This window comes from Bos javanicus, chromosome 19 (genome assembly GCF_032452875.1).
Source record: "Bos javanicus breed banteng chromosome 19, ARS-OSU_banteng_1.0, whole genome shotgun sequence".
NCBI lineage: Eukaryota > Metazoa > Chordata > Mammalia > Artiodactyla > Bovidae > Bos > Bos javanicus.
In genome coordinates, this window is record NC_083886.1 from 43,662,059 (window position 1) to 43,684,663 (window position 22,605).

At 52.0% G+C, this 22,605-nt stretch overlaps 1 protein-coding gene across 2 annotated transcripts; it reads right to left on the bottom strand.

Moving 5' to 3' along the window:
• Positions 1–258: 258 nt before the first annotated feature.
• Positions 259–22,151, bottom strand: RAB5C (RAB5C, member RAS oncogene family). 2 transcript variants are annotated; one of them, XM_061391851.1, is made up of 7 exons: positions 22,025–22,136; positions 20,825–20,927; positions 5,084–5,337; positions 3,471–3,622; positions 3,143–3,265; positions 1,709–1,802; positions 259–1,181 (listed from the first exon to the last, which is right to left on the bottom strand). In XM_061391851.1, exons 3-7 carry the CDS (start codon positions 5,247–5,249, stop codon positions 1,066–1,068), a joined length of 651 nt encoding a protein of 216 aa, XP_061247835.1. In that variant the 5' UTR covers positions 5,250–5,337; positions 20,825–20,927; positions 22,025–22,136; the 3' UTR covers positions 259–1,065. The 2 variants fall into 2 exon arrangements, with proteins under 2 accessions (XP_061247835.1, XP_061247834.1); XM_061391850.1 differs by lacking the exon at positions 20,825–20,927 and having other exon boundaries at positions 22,025–22,151.
• Between the last annotated feature and the right edge of the window lie 454 nt (positions 22,152–22,605).

Here is a 22,605-nt window from a genome sequence, read left to right on the forward strand (position 1 = left end):
GGTTGGGGAGAGGCAAATACTGGACCCTCAACTTTCATCTTGGTGAGATTCAGCCTCAGCTCACTCTTACCCACACCACCCAGTTAGAGCTGGCCTCTCTCTCTTGGTTACCATGACCACCAACATCCCCTCACTTTAGATGGGGAAGAACGCTTTTGTTTAAGATTTAGAGGTTCATGTGAAGTTAACTTCAAGTAAGCTGGAGAGGCTATGGCCTGATAAACTCTGCCAGAGAAGAAAAGGAAGACAAGCGGGAGGTCGATCGATCGGCTGACTATATTGACAAGATACTGATTGGTTACATGTTGAAGAAAACATACAATACAAAATACAGAAAAAGTTGGTTCCATTCCCTCCCACTACCCCCCCTTACCCACCCACCCCCAAATACTCATCATCGTGATTTGGTCAGAACAGGGCTCAGAGCCAGAGGTCAGGGTGACCAAGGAAGAGGGGGAAGAGGGCTATGAGCAATGGGTTCGTGGCTGTCACAATAATGCTGTGGTAATGCTGTGAGTTCTCTCCCAGCTGTGAGTTGGGGGGTAAGGCGGGCACTGCAGCCTGATGACCGCCAGCTGAGGGAAGAGCTGCCTCTTCCTTCCCCGGCCCCAAGGGCCTGCCCCGCCACCCAGAACCAAGCACACTCCAGACACAGTAAGGATATGGATGCTCCTGCTGAGCCCGCTAGTCAGCAAGAGGGGAAGAAGGGTAACTGATCCAACCCCTGCCTCCCCACACACCAGGGTGGGGGTGGAACAGGGGCATGTGGCTACTACCAGCAGAAAAAGAGGGGGAGAGCAGTAGAAAGGGCAGGAAATGGGAAGAGCAGATCATATATATTAAAAAAGTGACTTAAGACTTAAAATTGAATTAGTATTTGTACAGAAAGGTGCAGGTGGAATAACTCACTCCGGCCTATGATCAAAATGATACGGAGAAATCATGGTGGACCCCTCCCCCTGCCCCCCAGTGGTGGCCCGAGTCGTTAAGTGCGATTGGTTAGAGTGGATTCCAGTCGGGTCATTGAGGCGGAGGAGGTGGGGGCAGTGGGCAGGCAAGGGGGGCTCAGTTGCTGCAGCACTGGCTCCGGCTGGCAGGGTTGTTCTCCTGGAGGTCCACGCCTCGGTTCCGGCCTGGAGCACCAGCTGCATTCTGGGGTTCATTCTTGGGAAGCTTCTTAGCTGTTGGGAGAGGAACAGGAAGATGTGTGTTTGTGAGGAAACCCCAGTACTCTCCCAAGTCCACTTGGGTACCACCCAATCAGTGATACCCAGCATACTGATGGCTTCACTTCTATGTGCCAAGTGCATTCAGGGTCTTTCAGAATACTGAGGCAAAGAGGGGTTAAATAACTCTCCCAGGACCACACAGTTTAATAAGTGGGAGAGCAAGGATTCAAACCCACCCAGGATGACTCTAGAGCCAAATGAGGAGAAAAAAAAAAGAATCCTAAGTAGTGGGTAGGGAGCTGGTGGTGTATAGTTTTAGATGGTGGTACAATAAAGGGTCTGGAAATGAAGTCCTGAGACTTGGGCTCAGGTTTTAGAAATTCCTGGAGTGAACTATATTTATCTGAGAGATGAAAAAGAAAATTTTATCAAAATATTAAAAATGGTAAAAGATCTGTTGATGAAGGGACCCCACAGACCCCACAGACAGCAAGCAAGTAATACACCCTGGCTGGGGGAGGGGAACAGAGGCAACTTACCTATAGCCATGAAAATTTCATTCACGTTCATCGCAGTCTTTGCTGATGTCTCCATGAACAGCAAACTGTTGTCCTCTGCATAGGCTTGTGCTTCCTGATTTGAACAGAGGTGAGAGAGTGAGTCAGAGAAGGCGATGGCACCCCACTCCAGTACTCTTGCCTGGAAAATCGCATGGATGGACTGGTAGGCTGCAGTCCATGGGGTCGCTGAGAGTCGGACACGACCGAGCGACTTCACTTTCACTTTTCACTTTCCTGCATTGGAGAGGGAAATGGCAACACACTCCAGTGTTCTTGCCTGGAGAATCCCAGGGACGGGGGAGCCTGGTGGGCTGCCGTCTATGGGGTCGCACAGAGTCGGACACGACTGAAGCGACTTAGCAGCAGAGAAAGTGAGTGGGAGGGAAACACTGGCAGGGGCTGAGACCCAGGAGAACTGTCCCTGATTACATTGTCTTCCATACGATAGAGACAATGCAGCGGTTTTCAGGCCTAAGGCGCCCTGTTCTGAGTTCTCCACATCACACACAGCACCTCTCAGCTCACACACATCAGCAGATGTCTGACTCAAGTATCCATGGGCCCCAGTTCTGCCCTTGCTTTTCAAAATTACTAGGCTAGAAAATATTTCTAGAAAGTTATCCTACAAATAAATACACTCACACACTTGGACAAAAGTATGTGGATGTTGACTACGGCACTGTTTCTAGTCTTTTGTAATTACACACAACCTAGAAATCCATCAGGTGGGAACTGGTTAAAAAAAACACACAGTATGTAAAGAAAGAGATTCATTGGCCTGATGCAAAGAGCCGACTCACTAGAAAACACCCTGAAGCTGGGAAAGACTGAGGGCAAGAGAAGGGGGTGACAGAGGATGAGATGGTTGGATGGCAAACTCAATGGACATGAGTTTGAGCAAACTCAGGGAGATAGTGAAGGACAGGGAAGCCTGGCATGCCGCAGTTCATGGGGTCACAAAGAGTTGTACACGATTTATCGACTGAACAACAACAAGACTTGTGCATATTTTCCAGAAAGACAAGAAAGTGAGAGGAATTTGGAGGAAATGGAACTGAGTTTCTAGGGTTAGAGACCCAAATTTCATCCTATATACTTTCCTGTACTGTTAAAAATTTCTGATGTGCACATGTTTAAAAAAAAAAGTTTTCTTTACTGTTTTGTTAAAAAGTCAGTTTATAGAAAAAGTAAGCTGAAGCTTCTGCTATCTACACACACACACATCCAACCCTGATGAACACAGAAGGCAGAGCGGCGGACGACACTCCCTTTAGGCTGTGCTCGAGCCGTGAGGGGACTCAAGACAGCAGCTCCCCTACCACCAGCCGTGGCAGTCCTTCGCAAAGCCCGAGCAGCCTGGGGAAGCCTAGTGGAGCCAGCTTGTCCTCCCACCAAGTCTGCTCTGTCCCCCACCTGGAACTCCACGGCTCTCTTGCTGGCCAGGTCCGCCTTGTTGCCCGCAAGCGCGATGACGATGTTGGGGCTGGCCTGCCTCTGTAACTCCTTCACCCAGTTCTTGGCCCGTGCAAAGGTATCCTGGGGAAACAGGGCCAGAGCGTCAGCAGGACAGGGTGGGCCTTCTGTCCAGGGCCGCTCACTGGAGAGGCTGGAGCTGACAGTGCCCAGGTGTCTAAGATGTCACCACCCTAAAGATTCTGGAGAGATGCCCGCCAACACCAGAGGAAATGTGCCCACACCCCAAACAGGAATAAAGGGTGGAGAAGCAAGAGAAAATCTTTACTGTGTTGGTGATGTCGTAGACCACGATGGCAGCCTGGGCCCCCCGATAGTACATGGGGGCCAGGCTGTGATACCGCTCCTGTCCAGCTGTGTCCCAGATCTCAAACTTGACTGTTGTGTCGTCCAAGCAGACGGTCTGTGTGAGGAAGGCCGCTGGAAGAGGGAAGGCGGTGTTACCAGGTGTGGAAGAGCTGAGAAGACACCCCCACACATCTGTGCTGAGCCATCCAGGCGCTGGCGCTTAGAAGCCTGCTGCTGACGGGGGCACCGAAAACCCCCAAGCTGGCGGCCAGAGCAGCTGAGCATGGCAGGCAGAGCTGGTGCTTCTGTGTGTCGAGGGGGCCGGGGCTGCACAGGCTTTTCAGACCCGGCCAGGCGGGAGTGGGAGGAGAAGGGAAGCTATTTCAGAAGCCCTCCCTGAAGGACAGCAGCCAGGGGCAGGAGAGGAAGATTCCAGGAGAAACCCGGCTCCAAGCACAAAAGGGTGGGCCCAATGCCCCTCCTCCACTCTCCCATCAGAGAACACTCTGAGCCCCTCTGCTCCAGCCCACGGGTGTCGCTGGCCTTTGGTGTCCTGAGGACACTCTCACACGCTCAGCTATACTGGGGAAGAATGAAGTACACGCTGTGCTACTGCCAGGCAGGGGCTGGGTGACTGGCTTCCCACCGCCGCCCCTGCCACCTCCAGGCATGCCGGCTGGCCGCCACCCTTGGCTTTGCCCTTGACTCACTCCTGACTGGCTTGACCTTCAGGGAACACAGTGACCCTGTCTTTGGCCGGGGGAGGCAGGGGAACACTCGGCACCTGTGCATGTGCTTCAAAGGAAGAGTCTTGGAGCTGCGACTGGCAGGCAGGAGAGCCAGCAGAGGACTCCGAGCAGCTCTGTGGAGGAAGCTGGCCCTCTGCGGCCACCCACCCCACACCTCCCTGAGGGGCCTGGGGCACTGCCTCACTTCCCCCTCTCAGCTCCTGACTGGAGTGCTGAGGAGGCAGCTGAAGACTGCTGACACGGCCCATTCTGTTTCCAGCTGCCTGGAAACCTCCTACCAACCAAGAGGGTAGAAAAAGGATGACTCAAGCCCAAGGTCAGCCCCAGCCCCTCGAGGAGGGTACTGGCCACTGAGGCAGGAGGCTGAGGCCAGACCCTCACATGCTACCCGCCAGGAAATCACTAGGAAATCAGTGACAGGCTCTGAGCTCAAGAAGGGCTAAAGGTCAGCTTCAGAAACACCAGCCCACTCACAAGGCCATTTCCCCATTCCGGGGTTGACGCACTGCCTGGTTGTGGTAAGAAGATAAGAATCCTCAGAGACCCAGGTGGAGCCCTCCCGTCCCAGGTCAGTGAGGGGTGTACCTCGGGCCACACAAGTAAACCAAGAGGTAGAACCAGGGGAGGAAGGCGGTTTTAGTCTCTCAGATTATTCTCACTAAACGTCTGTTGGGACACAGACATGGAGACCAGCTGCTGGATTCAATCCCAAGGCTTAGGGGAGGCAAGCTGCTGCCGCCTGAGGCATGCCTAGCCTGTGGGCAGTTAGCGTCCCTTCTCCTCGATGCCCAGGCATTTCTTCCACTTCCCTGAGACCACCATCCCCGCCCTTGGGCCCACTCACCTCCAATTGTGCTCTCCTGGTACTCGTGGAACTGACCCTTGACGAAGCGGAGGACGAGGCTGGATTTGCCCACCGCGGACTCCCCCAGCAGGACCAGCTTAAACTGACAGATCTTGTTCCCAGCAGCTGGTCCGTTGGGTCGCGCTGCGCCTCCCCGACCCGCCATGGCCCGTCCCGCTGTAGTGGTACCAGTGAGCGTGGGGGCAGGGGCCGGTGCTATGCAAAGAGGCACTTAGTGGGGAGGAGGACTCCAACTATAAGGGAGAGATCAGAAGTACTGGGTTAGTACAAAGACTGTGGCCCAGCGAGCCCTTCTTAAACCATAGGTCACTCCCTCCGCCTCCTTGACGACCTGGCTGACTGCCTCCCCTCCCCCCCTACGTCCTGCCCCACTCTTCCAAAAGTTAGGATACAAGCCCTCACTAGGCTGTAACTCACATCTCTTGGCCCTACAACCATCTGATGGTAAAGAGAAAAGTGGTCTCCCAACTCTAGGCTCACAGTTCTCAGCACACTGACTTCCCAACCCCAGAAACGTACATTCGCATACAAGTTAACACCCACAGGAAAGGAATGGGCATCTGCCAGTCTGGTGACTGACGGGTAAGTCAACGGGCAACATGGGGTACCAAAAACTGGCTCAGAAGATTCTAGGATCTAGCTCAACAAACAATGGACCTCGGGCCTGGTAGCTCAGATCACAGCCCGCCTCTGGGCAAAGCCAGAGTGGGAGGTGAGGCCAACCAGGAAATGGAGAGTCCCCGTGGAAAGCTTCTCAGACAAGGTGCTCGGTCAACCTCGTGGGCATTTGGGGACCAGGGCCTGGCCAGGTGCAAGTTGTTATCAAAAGAGTCGTTCTGTCCTGTCATCTCCAGAAGGACTGACCAACTTTCTCAATCTGAGGCTGGACTGTGCGCTGGAATCAAAGCTTCATTTCACTCCCTCCTCCTGAGCCTCTCCCCCCGCCCCCCACCAGCTCTCTCATTTCTGATGGCCCAGAAGTCTCACACACATTAAAAAACCAAACACACACCGCAGCCAGCCAGCTCTGCTGGCAGTCAGAAGGGCTGCCAAATTTCCCTTTTAAATAGAGACCTCAGTTCCATTCTCCACTGGCAGAGGCAGAGGGCGACATGGAGGAGGACAAGGGGGGAGGTGTGGATGGGCGGAGACAAACATGGGAGCCAAGACCTCGTATCCCCCCACCCCACCAGGAGCTGGTGCTCCTACACCGGCATCTTAGTTCTGTTAGTGGTGGTTGGGACTGAAAAGAAGGCTGAGGCACCCATCTCCAGAAGCCTCTAGAAGACTAACGGGTATCAGAACATACACAGAATGTCTGAAACGAGCTCTGTGAGTAGGTACTGTATCCTGAAGGCTCTGTGGGGCATCTGAACCTAAGCTGAGAAGAAAAGGTTTGGATGAGACTGCCCTTTGCAGGACAGAGTCTATGCAGGAAGGGTTTCAGAGCGAGACAGCCCGACTGGCCTCTGAGCACGGGGAGCTCGTTCCCCGCCAGTCAAAGGAGAGGGTGTGAATGAAGAGGGGGGTGTTTGTGAGAAGCAGTGGTCTGCGCTCATGTGAGAAGCAGGCACAAAGGGCTCGCTTTGTGCAACCTCAAATCGTTTCTCCACGTCCAAGTTCTCCCAGCAACTCGCTTAAAAAGTGAGCTTCAGGAAGAGTGATTCACTAACCAGGAACAAGAGTTTCCTTTCTGGATGGCTCTAAAGGAAAAGAGGTTTGAAGTGGGGGCCACCTATTCCCCAAGAGCACACGGAAGGAAGTATGGGGGGGTCCTTAGTTGGTGACAAGAAATGCTAGTTTTGAAATATTTTCTAGTTTCAGATGCTTTCTCTTTCACCCCAGTCAGTGATATTGGCAAGACCCTCCCCTGCACCCTCGAGGCCAGGTCTGTGCTTTCGCTCTTTTGTCGCCTTCCTCTCAATGTTCTGAACAAACAGGGAATTCAAAGAGCGCTCAGCAAATGAAATGGTTTTCAGAGACAGCTGACATTTACTGAACAACTGCACAACCGGCATCTCCTTTAAGCTTTAAAACCATCTCCTATTTTTCAGATAAATAGCCTGCTGCTTAGGTGTTAACTGCCCTGCTCAGAGCCACCCAGCATGTGGTGACGGAACCTGGATGCCAGCCACGGTCCCCGCTGTAGGGGGCACTGTGGAGGCAACGCCCTCCCTCTGTGTTTGGTTTTGAGCGGCTGGGTGAATGAGACTCTCCTTTTGTGGCAGGAGTTTGCTGGCCCAGCAAGGGCTGGCTCTGGCTGCCAATCACAGCCACCCTGAAGTCCCTGTGTACTCTTGCCACCAGTGGGAGGAGCTGCCCAGGGCCAGGCGACAGCGACAGTGTGAAACCACGATGGAATTACGGGTTGGTTATTACCATGAATCCACGTGATGCGTGATCTTGGCCCAGCAACAAAGTGTGGCTGGGGCACTGGAGAAGGAGGTATGAATGAGTGGGGAAAGGGGAACAGGAGGTGAAGACGCAATTCCAAGAAAACCAAAGCAGCTGCGGCTGAGGGTTACTGGGGTGGGGGGTAACCAGCACTCACAAGTCAAGAAAAATAGAGGTAACACTTAAGTTTTGCTCTTATCAAACCAGTGGGTTTCCAAACCTGCCCAGACAACTCTGATTTTTTTAAACAAGTCAGAAAAAGAGACATATAATTTTTATGCAGTGGTTCTCAACCCGGTCTACACAACAAAACCACTCGTGCAGCCAGCCCCCGGAGGCTCCGGTGCAGGCTGGAGAAGGGCCTGGCGTCTGCATTTTACAACTCGCTGCAGGAGCTCTGCCTAGTACAAACTGGCCGGGGCCATGTCCCTCCTGGATGCTGGGCCCGCTTGCAGAGACACCTGAGCAGGCACACACAGCAGTTTTTTATGGCCTGTGCCTCGTGGTTTTCCTGGTCCCACTCAGTGATCACATGAGCCGAGGTCTTGAACCTTCCCAGACACTAAGGCACAGAGGAAGTTGATTTTGTCACCAAGGGCACACGGAGACATGGAGGTGCCTAAGACAGGCAAAGGCCATACTCCGAGGCCCCAGGAAGCCCTAAGCCCTCCCCTCCCAAGACTGGGAAGTCAGAGACGGACCCCTGGCAGGTGGTAAAGGTGAAGTCACTGAGCTGGGCTTCTGTCTGGGAACCTTTCCTCCTGAACCAGCAGCTAGATTACCCACAGGTGCAGTCAAGTGGTGGCATTCTAACCCAAAATGACACAGTAAAAGTCTTTCAGATTGAAATCCATCCAATTCTGTTGAAGAGCTGTCCAGCCCAGCCTGAGACCAAGGGGGTAAGAGAAAGAGGAAAAAAAGAGCAGGATGCTGCTGTTCTGACCTCTGGACACTTAGATGTTGCTCAGTGCACGCATGCTTAGTCACCCAGTCGTGTCTGACTCTGCTGTAGACTGTAGCCCGCCAGGCACAGGCAAGAATACTGGAGTGGGTAGCCATTCCCTTCTCCGGGGGATCTTCCCGACCCAGGGATCAAACCTGGGTCTCCTGAATTGCAGGCAGACTCTACTGTCTAAGCCACCAGGTCAGTGGATCTCAAACTTTTTTCCATCAGAATCACCCACTAGGTTTAGAAAATAGGCCTGACCAACTGCATCTAGAATCTCTAGGGGTGGAGTCTAGAAATCAGTGTTTTTAAAATAAGTCTCTTTGGGACTTTCTGAGTGGTCCAGTGGTTAAGAATCTGCCTTCCAATGCAAGAGACTCGGGTTCCATCCCTGATCGAGGAACCCCACATATCACAGGGCAATTAAGCCTGCACTCTGCAGCTACTGAGGTCCATACACTCCAGAGCCTGTGCACCACCATGAAAGCTCCAGCATGATGCAACTGAGACCTGGAGCAGCCAAAAAAATTAATTAATTAAAAAAACAAAAAACATAACAACAAAAAATAAAATAAGTTTCCCAGTAATTCCCTGGCAGTCCAGTGGTTAGGATTCAGTGCTTTCACTGCTAAGAGCCTAGGTTCAATCCCTGGTCAGCGAACTAAGATCCCACAAGCTGTGAAGCATGGCCAAAAACCCAAAATAATAAAATAAAAATAAGTTCCCTAAGTGATTCTAGGTGGTTGATTTAAGCCCAAGAGTTGCAGCTGACACAGGAAGGAGGGAGGAAAATGAGAGACAGAAAGGCGCCCCCAGATGGGTACTGTGGACAGTACAGGTGAAGCAAGCTGGGGGTGGGGACTGGCTCTTGGCTTTACCCAACACCTGAAGCCTTCTCCAAGATACCACATGCTGCTGGAATGTCACCCCTCCCCCCAAGCATCCATACCCTTCTCTAATCCATGAAGTCACCCACTTGATATGCTCTGTCCTTCCTGGTAAAGAGTGAGCAATTCCAGCTGGTGGGTGTCTCTCGAACTTCCTGTTTGCTTCAGAAACTTCCTCTAGCTGAGAGTCCCGGCACAGCGTGGATAGTGAGCAGATTAGGGAAACCAGATTTCATTTTGGCCAGAGGCTGGGCTGAGACTCTAGACTTGCTTACTCAAGGTTAGCCTTGGGGGTTGGGGGGTGCTGGCCAGTGACTGTTCAGCTATACTTTACTCTGGATAAGAGCATTCCTGAATATTTAACACGGTGAGAATTGGGCAAGAGGACAGCAGAAGCAACCTGTTAGCTTAAAGAGAATGAGCAAATCAGGGAAGGTAGGAGAGTTAATTAGGTTCAAAAGGTAAGGTGTGGGGACTTCCCTGGTGATCCAGTGGTTAACAATCAGCCTGCCAATGAAGGGGACACGGGTTTGATCCCTGGTCTAGGAACACCCCACAAACCTTAGAACAACTAGGCCCGTGCATCACAACTACTGAGCCCACGCTCCATAACGAGAGAAGCCACTGCGATGAGAAGCCTGCACACCACAACTAGAGAAAGCAGCAGCAACGAAGGCCCAGCACGGCCAAAATAAAATAAACACAAACTTCTTTTTTAAATCTAAGGTGTAAGACACTAAAAAGCTCAGATCAGCAGGGGAGCTGACTCACCCCTAGACTTAAAAGCACAGGGGAAAACCAGAACCACCATGACTGGAACCCAGGACCAGAAGGCAGACTCACAGCAGGACTACCCCGGCCTCCAGCTGGTGGCAGATCCAGAGAGACAGGAGCCCAGATCCACAGGAGGTACCACACCCTTTCCCAGCACGATTAGCAGTCAGGACTTGGGAGACTGAACTGGGTTTGGTTAAAGCCTGAGTGACCTTGGCCAAGTCAGACGAGTGACCGCTGTCAGCTTCAGTCCCTTGTCCCTTATCTAGTAAATGGTATTACCTAACACCAATCACACAGCGTTGTTAAATGAAACAAGATTAAATGAAACAACACGCAGAGTGCATGGCACAGTATCCTCCTGAAGGTGAGGGACTTGTGAACAGCAAGGTTGTTACACTACTAAGAGCCTAACTAACTAGCTTTGACTCATTGGTTGTCAAAGTGCAAAGATTCTCTTCACAATCACAGAGGAGGTGAAGGGGAGGCGAAGTGACTTGCCCAGGGTCACAGCCGGGTGGTGGCAGAGCCCGAGCCCAGGATTATAACTCCAGCAAGGCTCCCCAATCAGAGACAGAAAGCCCAAGAATATTAATAATGCCGCTACATCCACCAAGAGTAACGGGGCCACCAAAATATGGCTTTTAACTGTGGAAAAAGGAGTTTTGTATCAAACTAAAAAAAAGACATGCTGCTGGATGGAAAAGTTCTGTATCTTGATTTAGGAGGTAGACACATGAATGTCTGTCGTTCAGTTGCTAAATCGTGTTCAACTCTTCTGCATTCCCTGCAGCCTGGGGCTGCAGGCTACAGTCCATGGGCAAGAGCTTAGGCTGTAGCCCACAACCCACAAGGTCACGGAGAGTCTGATGCAACTTAGCAACTACACAGCAGCTGCAGCAGGACGGAAGCCCACCAGGCTCTCCTCTGTCCAAGGGATTCTCCAGGCAAGAGTACTGGAGTGGGCTGCCATTTCCTTCTCCAGATCTTCCCAACCCAGGGATCAAACCTGCATCTCCTGCATTGGCAGGTGGATTCTTTACCACTGAGCCACCAGGCGCACCCACGTGGATGTCTACGCAAGCAAAAATGCACTTAAGACTCGTAAGTTTCACTGTATATAAGTTACATGTTAATGAAAAGATTAAAAATGCTGCTGGTACAGAATTTTGCATATAGCAATGAAAACTTAAAGCTTAAAAACATGAGACCAATCTAACTCCCCTGTAGATAAAATATTTTATATTTTAGTATTACAAAAGGCAAAGACAATCCAAAAAATGTTGTCTGAATTAGAAAAAGATCAAAAGAGAGCAAAGATACCCAAACGAACAAGGGGCGAGATAGCAGGATTCAACATAAACAAATATGCCTGCTGTATACATATTAAGAATATACTTATGGTTCGTACTTAATTGTGGGTTAAAGAATTTTAAGGTTGTTTAAAGCTTCAGGGAAAAGCCGACGCTGATGTCTTTTCAGTGCGGAGAAAGAGGTTACAGCGGGGAGACTCTCTGCACTCCCCAAGCAGTCCAGAGGGAAAAGGGTTTAGGGGTGGACTCAAAGAGAGGCATGTCCTCCCTGCGTGACCACTGGCAACTGTGTGGAATCACTACACCGAGGGCCTGAGTCTCATCTGGAGTGTGTAACAGAGGAAGCTGGGCCTTGGAAGCCAGAAGCTTAGCAGTGCACGTAGGTTGAGATCTGGGCAGAATGTGATGGTGTGTCAGGCCAGGGCTGCAGTCTCATCCCACAAGGAAGGAAGGGGCTTGGGAGAGATGGAAGCAGGAGGAGAGGGAAGGGGCGCTGCCTTTACAGTCACAGCACGTGACTCCCTATCCAGGGGAAAGGGAGAGAAATCATCCCAGAGGGGGACTCAGAGGGAGTGAGAGGGGAGGGCCCTACTGCTGGGACAGGCTGTGGAATCTGCCCCAGCCCGCCCAACTCCCTCAACCTGGAGCAGTTTCCCCTCTTCCCTTCCAACAGGGAGACTCCACGGGGTTGGGGTCTAGACCCCTGCACCGCAGTGAGGCTGTGAGCACGGGGTCCACCAGCTACACCAACACCTGCCGAAGGGACCGCACGCAGGGACACCAAGAGGCTCACACCCTGGTTACACATGACCGAGTGGGCCTTCCCCTGTGTCTGGAGCCGTGCCAAGGAGCAGCCCGGACAGAGCATGGCCGCTCCTGCAGCCCTCTCCCTGGTAGGGGAGGCCAGCGGTGTTGCTCAGCACAGATGCCAGGAGCTGGGTGAAAGCCACCCGAGGTCAGAGCCCTGGCCTCCCTGCGCCCGGCCCCAGCAAGAGCCCCAAGAAATCTTTCCCTGATCTCCAAGCTGCTTTCTCAGCCCTCGACCACAGGGCTCCCTGGAGAGGCAGACAGCCGAGTCAGCGCTGGATGGAAACCTCCAGGCCTTCTCTTCCTGTGCCCATGGGCAAAAAGGCTGCCGAGGGGCGGGGGCTTAACTACCGGGATCTGCTGACACGGCCCAGCCAGTGTGCCCATCCATACCATCCATCCAAGGGCCCTGGGCCCCAGGGGCAGCGCTAGGGTTCTCTGCTGGTCACTTGGGTGGCAGGGTGGTGAGGAAGGCCAGACAGACAGGGGTCTGCCTACAGCTGCACCAGGTGAGGCTTGTCTTGTGTACTGATTTGAAGAGGCCCTGGGGGTGCACGGGCCTACCACTGCCACTAAGAGACTCTCTCCCTAAGACGGCCTGGCCTCCGGCTGGGCACACCTCAGTCCTCAAGGCTATGTCAGAATCTCTGGCCCCATGTAGGGCAGCTCTCTAAGAAGCCTCGAGCAAAAGCCCAACTGGACGTCTGAAACTTTTTTGGTGGCACAAACCCCTGTGCATCCAGCTACAGGGGAGGGGGATGGGACCAAGGCTGTGTGGTGGCTCCCCACCCTCACCCCCATCCCCGGCTCTTCACCTGCCAGGGCCGGGTGGAATGCAAAGAAGAGAGCCGGGCAAGCTTCCTCAGCTTCCTCCCTCATCCCAGCCTATACCTGCTGTGGTTCCGAGTCTGAGTCAAGTGGAAGCCAGTCAGAATGGGTGTAGGATTCCGGCCAACCCACAAGCCTCACGATTCCTCTGTCTGAGCTGTTCATGCTCCTACAGTTCATTTCCTAAGACAGCGCTAACTAGGATCTCAACAACTCAGGGCCCACCGAGTCCTCTGTCTTGGGAAGGTCTCTGCAGGGGCCAGGAGTACCTGCCTGGACAGCGGCTGCTTCCACGGCTGCCCCAGGCCCAGAAAAGACTCCAAAAACCTTTGCTGAAAGTCAGAGTCATCAGCAACACTTGCCTACCGAGCTACTCATACAAACTGACACCTCTCACAAACCCTTCCTGTCCTTAACAAAATAAAAAAAAAAAAGGAAAGAAAGAAAGCAAGCCAGTTTAAGTTACTGTCCCCGCTTTGTTTTGCCCTTAGCTCCTCAACAGAGAGCAGAGGGCAGAGGTCATGCTCCACAGGCAAGCAGGGGAAAAGAATCAGGTATTAGATCTAGCAAACCAAATTCCTCCTGCTCAGACATCCCACATGCTGTGGTCAGAGGCTGCCCAGCCACCAAGAAACAAGGTCAAAGTTCCTGCTGTGGGGTCTGAGGGATGATGGCTGCTCCAGGGAGCCTGCACGCCAAAGAACAGTATTTTAGGCTGATCTCTCCTTTGTTAAATTTTTGTCGTACAAAATGTCGATGGGTGAGGGGAAGAAGTCAGGCAATGCATGGGTCTCAACAGTTTTGAATGAGTGAATCACACTTCTATTTCATGGCCCCCTTTTCATGACTGTGGTAGGTGGCAAGAGGCTGGAGAACTTGGGGGCTTGAGGGCTGGAAGTGAGAAAGTGAGAGAAACTAAGGGCACTGTTGCAGATGAAACGATCGCAATACAAAATTCTCAAAGGCAGACTATGGGTTTCCCTTTGTTTAAACAACACATAACATCAAACCTGACGCACAGTGGGTGTTCATCAGTGTGGTGAACCGAGCCTGCGATGCACATACAAACTGGTTAGGTCTGGCGAGCGAATGGGGTAGCTCAAGGCTGCAACACACATCCATCTGCCATACGGTTCGTATCCCTCAACAGAGCCATAGCCCAGAGGAAGAGACGCTTCCGCACTCCAGATAGAACCTCTTAGGTCCCATCTGCACAGGGGTGAGGAGCACGAGGGCTGGAGTCAGACAAACTTCAAGTCTGAGAGTTGCCAGTTCCTAGGGTGGGTCTGTACTGTATCACTGAACCCACCTCCTCACGTGCAAAATAGAGATTAGTACCACCCATCTCCCGGGCTGCTGGGGAAAGGATGTACAAAAGACTCTCAACCAAGGGCTTGAGGGCGATCTGATGCAGGCAGAGCTCTCCCTGTAAACGTTTGTGGTGGGGAGGTCCCAACAAAGAGGAGTCCTCCATCAAACGTTCCAACACTATTTATTCACGTATTGCTTTTGCTTCCAGTTTTCCTGGACCCCATTTATCAGTGCCCTTCATCTGGAGAGTGTGCTGAGGAGGACAACAGCTCAACTCTGAATACTTCTGTTTCTCTCCCAAATGCCTATGTTGAAACCCTCATGTCCACTGGGATGGTGTTTGGAGGTGGGGCCTTTGGGAGGTGAGGCTGTGAGGGCAGAGCCCTCATGAGTGGGATGAGTACCCTTTTATTAATGAAAGAGACTCCCAGAGAACTCCCCTGCCTCTTCCAGCACGTGAGGACACAGCCAGAGGTGGGCAGTCTGCAACCTGGAAGAGGGCTTCCACCAGAACCCAACTGTGCTGGCCCCCTGATCTTGGACTTCCAGCTTCCAGAAGTATGAGAAACAAATTTCTTTGTTTGGAAGTCACCCAGTCTGCTGTAATTTTGTACAGCTGCCCAAATGGACTAAGACAACAACTTCCCCCAGTGCCTGAGAAAAAAGACCAGCTCACTGCTGATGTCCTGTGTCCTGTAAACAACCATAACCTTGTATTCTCTGGAGACTGACTTCCAAAGCCAGAAGAACAGAGGGTGGGGACCACCACCATTGTCCAAAAAAAAAAAAAAAAAAAAACACCACAATCAACACTGAGCGAAAGCCCCCAACCAGGCAAACAAGAACTCTTTAAAAAAAATAAAAGTCCCACAACATGAAACATCGTAAAGCCCAAACGGCGTTCCTTCCATCTCAGAGCCTCTTTCAGGAAAGGGAAGAAGTAGTTCAGTGTGGAGAGGGGGAGGGGACAGCGCTAGGACAGCTGACAGACACCAGAGTTCCTTTTAAAACACCAGGCTGCAAATGCTAGAGATTTGGTAACTGGTGTCATTAATCACCACAGCCTTCAGAGCCGCGCAGAGAGCAGTCTGATGACGAGGAGAGTAGCCAGGGTTCGGAGGCCACCCACGCCCGCCCGCACGCCTGGGATGCTTCTGACAGAGCCACCTGAAGGGGACACACGTGCAGCTATGACTAGAAGGCAAGAGGCTTGTAAACCAACTCCTGTTCGGATCCCAAGTTAGCGTTTACAGCAGGTTACCCATCTTCAGAGGGATGACAGTACAACGGAAGGATTTAAGCTATTCAGTGATTCAGGATCACAGCTCAAACTGACAGCCTGCCCTGAGCCTGCCTGGAGCCACAAACCCTGTGCAAGCCCTCCCAAAGGAGAGGTCTGTTTCTGAATGACAGCAATAGAATGCTGGCCTGGACCACAGGGACTCGCCTACCAGACTCAAGAGTTCTGGAAGGTTTGGCTGGAGAACTTAGCACCTGAAATACAGGAATGGTTATGAACCTCATCCTTCCAAATGGATAGTAAACTCCAAAGTAAATACCAAATCCGACCATTCTGGGCTCAGTCAAAAAGCATCAGGCAGAGGGTAGGAGAAGTATGGAGAAGCAGCTGCTGGCCACTGGGGTCAGCTCCCAGGAGTCTCCCGGGGTAGATTTCCCCGGTGCCGCTCCACCTCACCTACCCCTGGAGGCTTCAGCAACTATGACTAACCATTAAGAGGAGAAATAACTTGAGCCCAACCATATAACTCCATATCAACACAGCTGAGAGGAAGCATTTGCTAAAAAGGAGGGGCCCTGCAGAGCCAGCTGATTCTAGGACCAGGGCAGGAAACACACAAGGTAAGCCTGAAGCACCTTGCAGCGCCAAAAAGTAAGGAAGTGCTTACAAAAATGAAAACCAAAACACTCCGAGACCTTGGGGGTGGGTCAAAGGGAGCTGGAAGAGCTCCCAGGGACCAAAGCGGGGACAACCTGAACAATGAAGTAGCACTGGATTATAAACCTCAGTGTAAAATAAACACCCATGAGTCCATACTGATATAACTAATTGAATACATAAATGGGGGAGGATAGCCAGATCTTCTGTGTACGAGAATTCGAAACAACCCACGTAGATCCTCTGCCCGGGGGGCGAGGAGCCTAACTCCCCTCCTCTCCAGTGTGGACTTCTCAGAGGGGCTTCCTTCCAAGGAGGAGAGCACAAAAAGGGGCAGGGAAGATGATGATGTGGGAAAGCCCGACAAACACCTCAGCCGGCGACCAAAGCTGATGCTGGCAGTGGTAATCACGCAGAGCGTACGCATCCTCAATATGATGTGGTGAGAATGGCACTTTAGCTCTGTGGTCTTCCTCCCCAAAACCCATAGCCCCAGTATAACCATGAGGAAAATACTAGACCAGTCCCAAGCGAAAGATATGCTATAAAATATCTGACCAATATTCCTCAAAACTGTCAAGGTCATCAAGAACAAGGAGAGTCTAGGAAAACGTCACAGCTGAGAGGAACCTACGGAGATTTAACAACTGAAGGTAATGTGGTGTCCTGTACGGGATCCTGGAACAGAAAGAGAACACTAGATAAAAACCAGGGAGATGTGGGATTTCCCTGGCAGTCCAGTGGTAAGAGTCTACGCTCCCGATGCAGGGGGCCCGGGTTCAATCCCCGGTCAGGGAACTGGATCCTACAGGCGGCAACTAAGAGCTTGTACGCCACAGTGAGGACCGAAGATCCCGCGTGCCGCACCCAAGACCTGGCACCGCCAAATCAACCAAGCGATTAATTTTTATAAAAAAGGCAACTGTGAATAAACTGTGGACTTTAGTTACTAATAATGCATAACGGGTTCATTAATTGTAACACATGTACAATACTAATGTAAGATACTAATCACAGTGGAAGCCATGTGGGAGCAGGGGTGGGGGGTGCAGTTGGGCAAAAACTCTAGGACCTTTGCAACTTTTCTGCCAACACCACTTTCTCAGGCCCACTCGTACTTAAGAATGAGCCTTGTGCAGACGTGCAAGCGAGGACCCAGGGACCAGAGCCGAGTTCACTTCCATCAACCCTTGCCAAACCCTGGCCTGGGGTCAGCACTGCCCCACCACCACACACAGCCACAGGGGCACAGCGACCAGGTGTGCGGGCGCTGGGAGGCAGTCAGTGGACCACGGATGGCCACGGCCATGCTCTTTCCCGATGAAACCTTGTGTGGGACGTGATATCCGGACAGCTCTACCCTCTAGAAATTGAGTTGGTGACCTGTCTCTGCCCCTTCTGTCACCTGTGCTGTAGCATTCATCCTGTTCACCTGTCTGCCTTCCTATCTCTGAGCAACTATGTGGCGGCTGGACGAAGAAATGAATCAGAGGGATGTGAGCCTGAATCCCAGGTTGACCGCATCCTCGCTGGGTGAGTTAGAGGAAACGGGCTGCCATCTGCTTCAAGGGCAGGTCTGAATGTCCGCCCTTTCCTTGGACAACCACAGTGGGGGGCCTGCTATGCCGGGTGCCAGGATGGCACAGAGACAGAATAGGACACGACTGGCGCCTCCACGGGGCTCATCTGCTAGACAAGGAGGCAGACCATAAGCAATGAAAGCAAAGCAGAAGCAAGAGGAAAGCCCTCAGCCTCCCTCGGGGGAGGAGGGCTTCACAGCGAAGTGATGTTCCAGCTGCGCTTTGAGAGAAAAGTTGGGCTCTGCGGCTCACAGGCGAGAAGCGGAGAAGGGCCTTCCATGCAAAGGCAAGAGCACACAGTTCGCCCAGAGACAGGGTGAGGAGGGGCCCGAGCACACTTTCAACTCTCCCCCTGCTCTGCCACTCACTCCACCATAACCTGGGGACTGAATCCAGTCAGTCAGTCCTTGCACACAGGAAGCACGATTCAAAAATGTAGCTTTTATTTGGATGATTGTTCCTGTATACAGGACGTGGGATAGTTACTCTGAAAACTAACCTTCTACAGTACCAAGCTATTAATGCAGAGGACTTAAGAAACACTCCAAAAAAAAAAAAAAAAGAAATACTCCAGGTCTACTCTGTCAAGGCTCTTGAAAGCACTATTACCTGGGTTGGGGGACATCCTAGTTTACAAATCCTATCTGAAGTGATACTTCTCAAAAGTACCCCTGACTCAACTCAGGCAAGAGAAAATGCAAAAGCCCAGAAATCTGGGAATCGAACCCAAAGCAGCCTGCAGCAACGAAAATATTGTCCTCAAGTTTCCTGTTTTAGCTTAAATATATGCAAACTTGGCATTCCAATCTATAATAGATTCAGGATTGTCTGAGTATAAAAACGTCTAAAACTAAGTAAGACTGAATTGCTTAGGAGATGCAAAGATCCATGTTCTGAGTATCCAGTGGGTCTGAGGACCCCCAGTGGGAGGAGCAGAATCATGGCCTTAGCGTTCTCTTCTGTAAAATGGGAACACAACCCACATCAATTCTGTTCCCCATCCACGGAACAAGACAACATGGCAACCATCCAGCCAAGCACCGTGCATCACAGTAAAAACTGGCAGAAACACTGACTCAGAATCCTAGGGATAAATTACGATGTACCTTCAAAACCCCATGGACCTTGTGAGTATCTATTCTGTGCCAGGGAACAGACTAACTTCTTTGTCCTCTTTGTTTCCACTTTGGCAAGATATTTTGTATCCCCATTTTACTGGAAGAAAGAGAGGCTCAGAGAGGTCAAGTAACAAGTCCAAGGCCACAGAGCTGGTACATGAGGGAGTCCAGATGACAACTTAGGCCTGGTTGACTCTAAAGCTCTCATGCCTTCCACCCCACCACACCACCTCTGTTTACCAGGCAAGGGTTAGAGGAAGAAGGGTCCTTCTGAGAAGTACTTGGTTGGTGGGGCTGAATTTAAATTTCTGACCTTATTCTGTGTTTCCATGTAAACTCCAGTGAAAGGAGCCCCTGGTGGACAGCCACATTCTTCCCACTGCAAGCAGCAGGCAGCACCAGGGGAGAATCGGGAGGCTAAGCAGAGGCCAGCTCCACCAGCTCTCTGCGCCCTTCACCCTGCTCAGAGGGACCGTGAGTCCACTCACTTTTGCTTTCATTTTCCAGCCATCATGACTTCCAGATTCCCAAGAAATTAATGGCATGCAGATGCACGCGAACTCTCAGACCCTGAAGGGTCCTGACTTGAGACTCTTAACTGCCATGGTCCCCAGAAACAGAGGTGAAAGAAGACAGGAGGGCAGGGTGAGGGTGGGGAGGAAAACCAGACTCAGAGAAGGCTGTCGCTGGTGAGGATGCTAAAGGGTCTGCGCCTGGGCCACGGCTTGCCCATCCGAATGTCCATTCCTTCCAAAAACAGGCCAAAGGAAGACCCGCTGTTAGGGAAGATGAGGCACATCAAATCCCAAAACAGACCCAGTCCGACCTTCTTCCAACTGTGTAATCCAAGGCTGGCCACTTAAGTTCCTTCAGCATCGTCTCTAAAGTGGACATACAAGTGCCACAATCTTCCAGCACTCTTGTAAGGAACACATGTGAAAAGAACTTGGCAACTTTAAACTGACTTATAAAAAATTAGTTGTTACCACCCTTCCACAGTATTAAAGCAGAAAAAGGCCTACTGTTTGTCAGAGGCAAGACAGGAGCCAAAGGGCATCAGAGGGGATGGGCTTCTGTCGCACACACAGCCCTCCCTCTCTCTGCCAAGCAGTGTCAGATCTCTGCTGGGACTCTATCATCTCTGGATGACAGAAGTGCCTGCCTAACCCAGGGCACTAATGCCTTCCTGTCTCTGAAAGGGAGAGCTTCTCCTTCAGAAGCCTGCTTTAGAATCAGAGCTGGGAGACCAAGCCCGGACAAAGAAGGTCCCCTCAGAAAGCTAGCCAGCCTCATCCTGGGACTCCCAGAGTTCCAGAAACTACACCCCAATACTGAGGAGGTAAGTTTGGTCAGAGACCAATGGCCAGCAAGCAGCCAGCTTCTCTGACTTTGCCCCTCAGGAACACAGACTGGCCAGACTAGAGAAACTAGGTTGGTCATAGAAGTCTCCAGCAACCTCCAAAGAAGTTCAGAGAGACAGAGAGAGAGCTTGTGACCTGACTGTTGACACTAACAAGGTTTTTTTGTTGTTCAATAAAAAATGAAATAAGTGCATCCTAGGTCTAGCTCGAAAGTTCGTAGGAGTCAGACACTGTCCAAAAGAGGTCAAAAAGATCTCAAGGCAAAACAACTGGAATACTTGTAAGGAGCATCCAAGGGCAGTAAAGATGGCCCAGAACACTGAAGAGCTTCAGAAATTCCCAAAGATTGCATGCCTCCCTCCCTTCCTCCACTGTAGATAGCAAGGGTCAGTCATGGCCTTCAGAGTCAGGCTGCACTCATTAAGGTACAGTCTCAGGCCTGTACTTTGGCCACATAACAAAGAACCTCCCAGTTTGGTCTGAGACAGCAGCCATTTCACACACCTAAGTCCTCAGCAGTGGACAAGGATCAGATGTCAGTACGGGCCATCTCTCGGAAAAGCTAGGAGAAATCAGCACTTTCTGGCATGCGTGGGAATTCCTTGGGCTACAAAAAATGAACACATTAAGAACCCAGAGGTGTTACTGTGATCTCAACTTAATTCTCTGCAATCTACGATTTATGTGATCAAGCCCAGAGGGGAATGGAAATAGACCCTGGGACTACAAGTGGTGAGACCTGTTGATCAAGGAGGTGAGTGTGCTTGTATAGGGATGGGAAAGAGATAGCCCAGGACTCTTTAGTTCCAGACTCCTTATTTTTGGTCTTTTCCCTCTTCCCTAAAGACCAACAGACAGAAGTCCCAAGAGGAGCAGTCCCCTCTGAGGCAGCTTGGAACCACTCACGTGCTTTGGGAGGACAGGGCTGGGACTCCAGCAAGTGGGGGGGAGGAGGGGAGAGAGAAGATAATGAATGGGCAGAGCCACCCTGATCTATGTGATCTGTAGCTAGGATTGAGCAAACATCAGCTAAATTGTTCAGAGGCAGGAAGAGTGAGCGATACACTCAAGAGAACAACACTAGAGGACAGGGGCTGAGGGGCCAGACAAGAAGACAGCTCATTCCTAAAGAGTGATCAAGACTTTAAACTCTGCTGAGATCCTGGGTGGCTCTCTGGCTTCAGGAGACAGAGGAAGTTAAGGAGTTGTGGGAGCAGTCTCACCCAGGACCCCCACCCCAACCCCGCCCCAGCCCCAGCCCCAGGAAATCGAGATAAAATTCTTCCAGGGCTGGAGAGACAACTGTTTTTGTGGGATGGGGAGTGGGGGGCAGGAAAAAGGCGACAGACAACACTCCGGGCTACCTCTAAAAGAGAAGGGGCACAAGATCCTTCACACCTGACAAAGATTCCTCCAATTCTGGGAGCAGAGGGAGAGGAACTTAGGGTCTCTCCCTCCCACAATCGGACCAGACAGGCCAGAGAAGAGCCACAGAGATTTCCAAAGCTTCAGGAAGGGCAGATAAGGGGAGGAAAGAAGAGATCCCCCAGCTTTGGCTCGACGCCTGGGGAGTCCCTTAAGAAGGGGCTACGGGTCGGGGGAGGGATCAGTATCTCCCTAAGCCAGGGTTGGGCGGGAGGAAAGGCTGCCCTGGAGAGGCTTCAACACGAAAGAGACACTGGGTCCCAGGTCAGGCACACTCACGGCGGCTCCGGGGCGGCGGCGTTACTTGGGGCCGGGGCTCGGACAGGCTCCGCTCCTCTCCCCCCGGCGGTGTCCCAGGCTCCGGCCTCCACTTCCGCCTTTCAGCCGCTCCGGATCCGGATCTCCACCTCTGACCCGCCCCTCAGTACTCTCAGGTGACTGACAGGGCAGAGAGACCAATGGGAGGTACTCTAGGCCGACTCACTGGCAGCGCCGGCTTAGGGTGCGGGAGAGGCGGGAGAGAGCGCGCGAAGGATGGCGGGACTTGTAGTTCGCAGCTTTGGGAGGAGTCGGTGGCAGCCAGGGACTTAGGCTTAGGGTGGAGCCGGCTGCCGGCTAGGCGGAGCCCGGCCGGGAACTTTTTAAGGCCAGGCCCGTCGATCGCGTCATCGCGGGTTCCTGGCACCCCGAGGGGAGTCGAGTGGCAGAGCGTTGCGACAGGGCAGAAGGCTGTGTGTGCAGAACTGGGAAAGGAAAAACATGGTGTGAGTGAATACGCACGTGAGGCTGCGTGGACCAGTCTTCAGCATTCGCTAGCCCAGAGAAGCCTCTCGGCGCTTTAAGGCCAAGTCAGTTCTGGT

Bases quoted from the DNA above. Each gene is read 5' to 3' on its own strand.
- RAB5C (XM_061391850.1), bottom strand. From the start codon at position 5,249: ATGGCGGGTCGGGGAGGCGCAGCGCGACCCAACGGACCAGCTGCTGGG. The intron at 3,266-3,470 runs GTAAAGATTTTC...CTGTTTCCCCAG, and splicing joins TCTACGACATCACCAACACA to GATACCTTTGCACGGGCCAA. The intron at 1,182-1,708 runs GTAAGTTGCCTC...CTCTCCCAACAG, and splicing joins TGAAATTTTCATGGCTATAG to CTAAGAAGCTTCCCAAGAAT.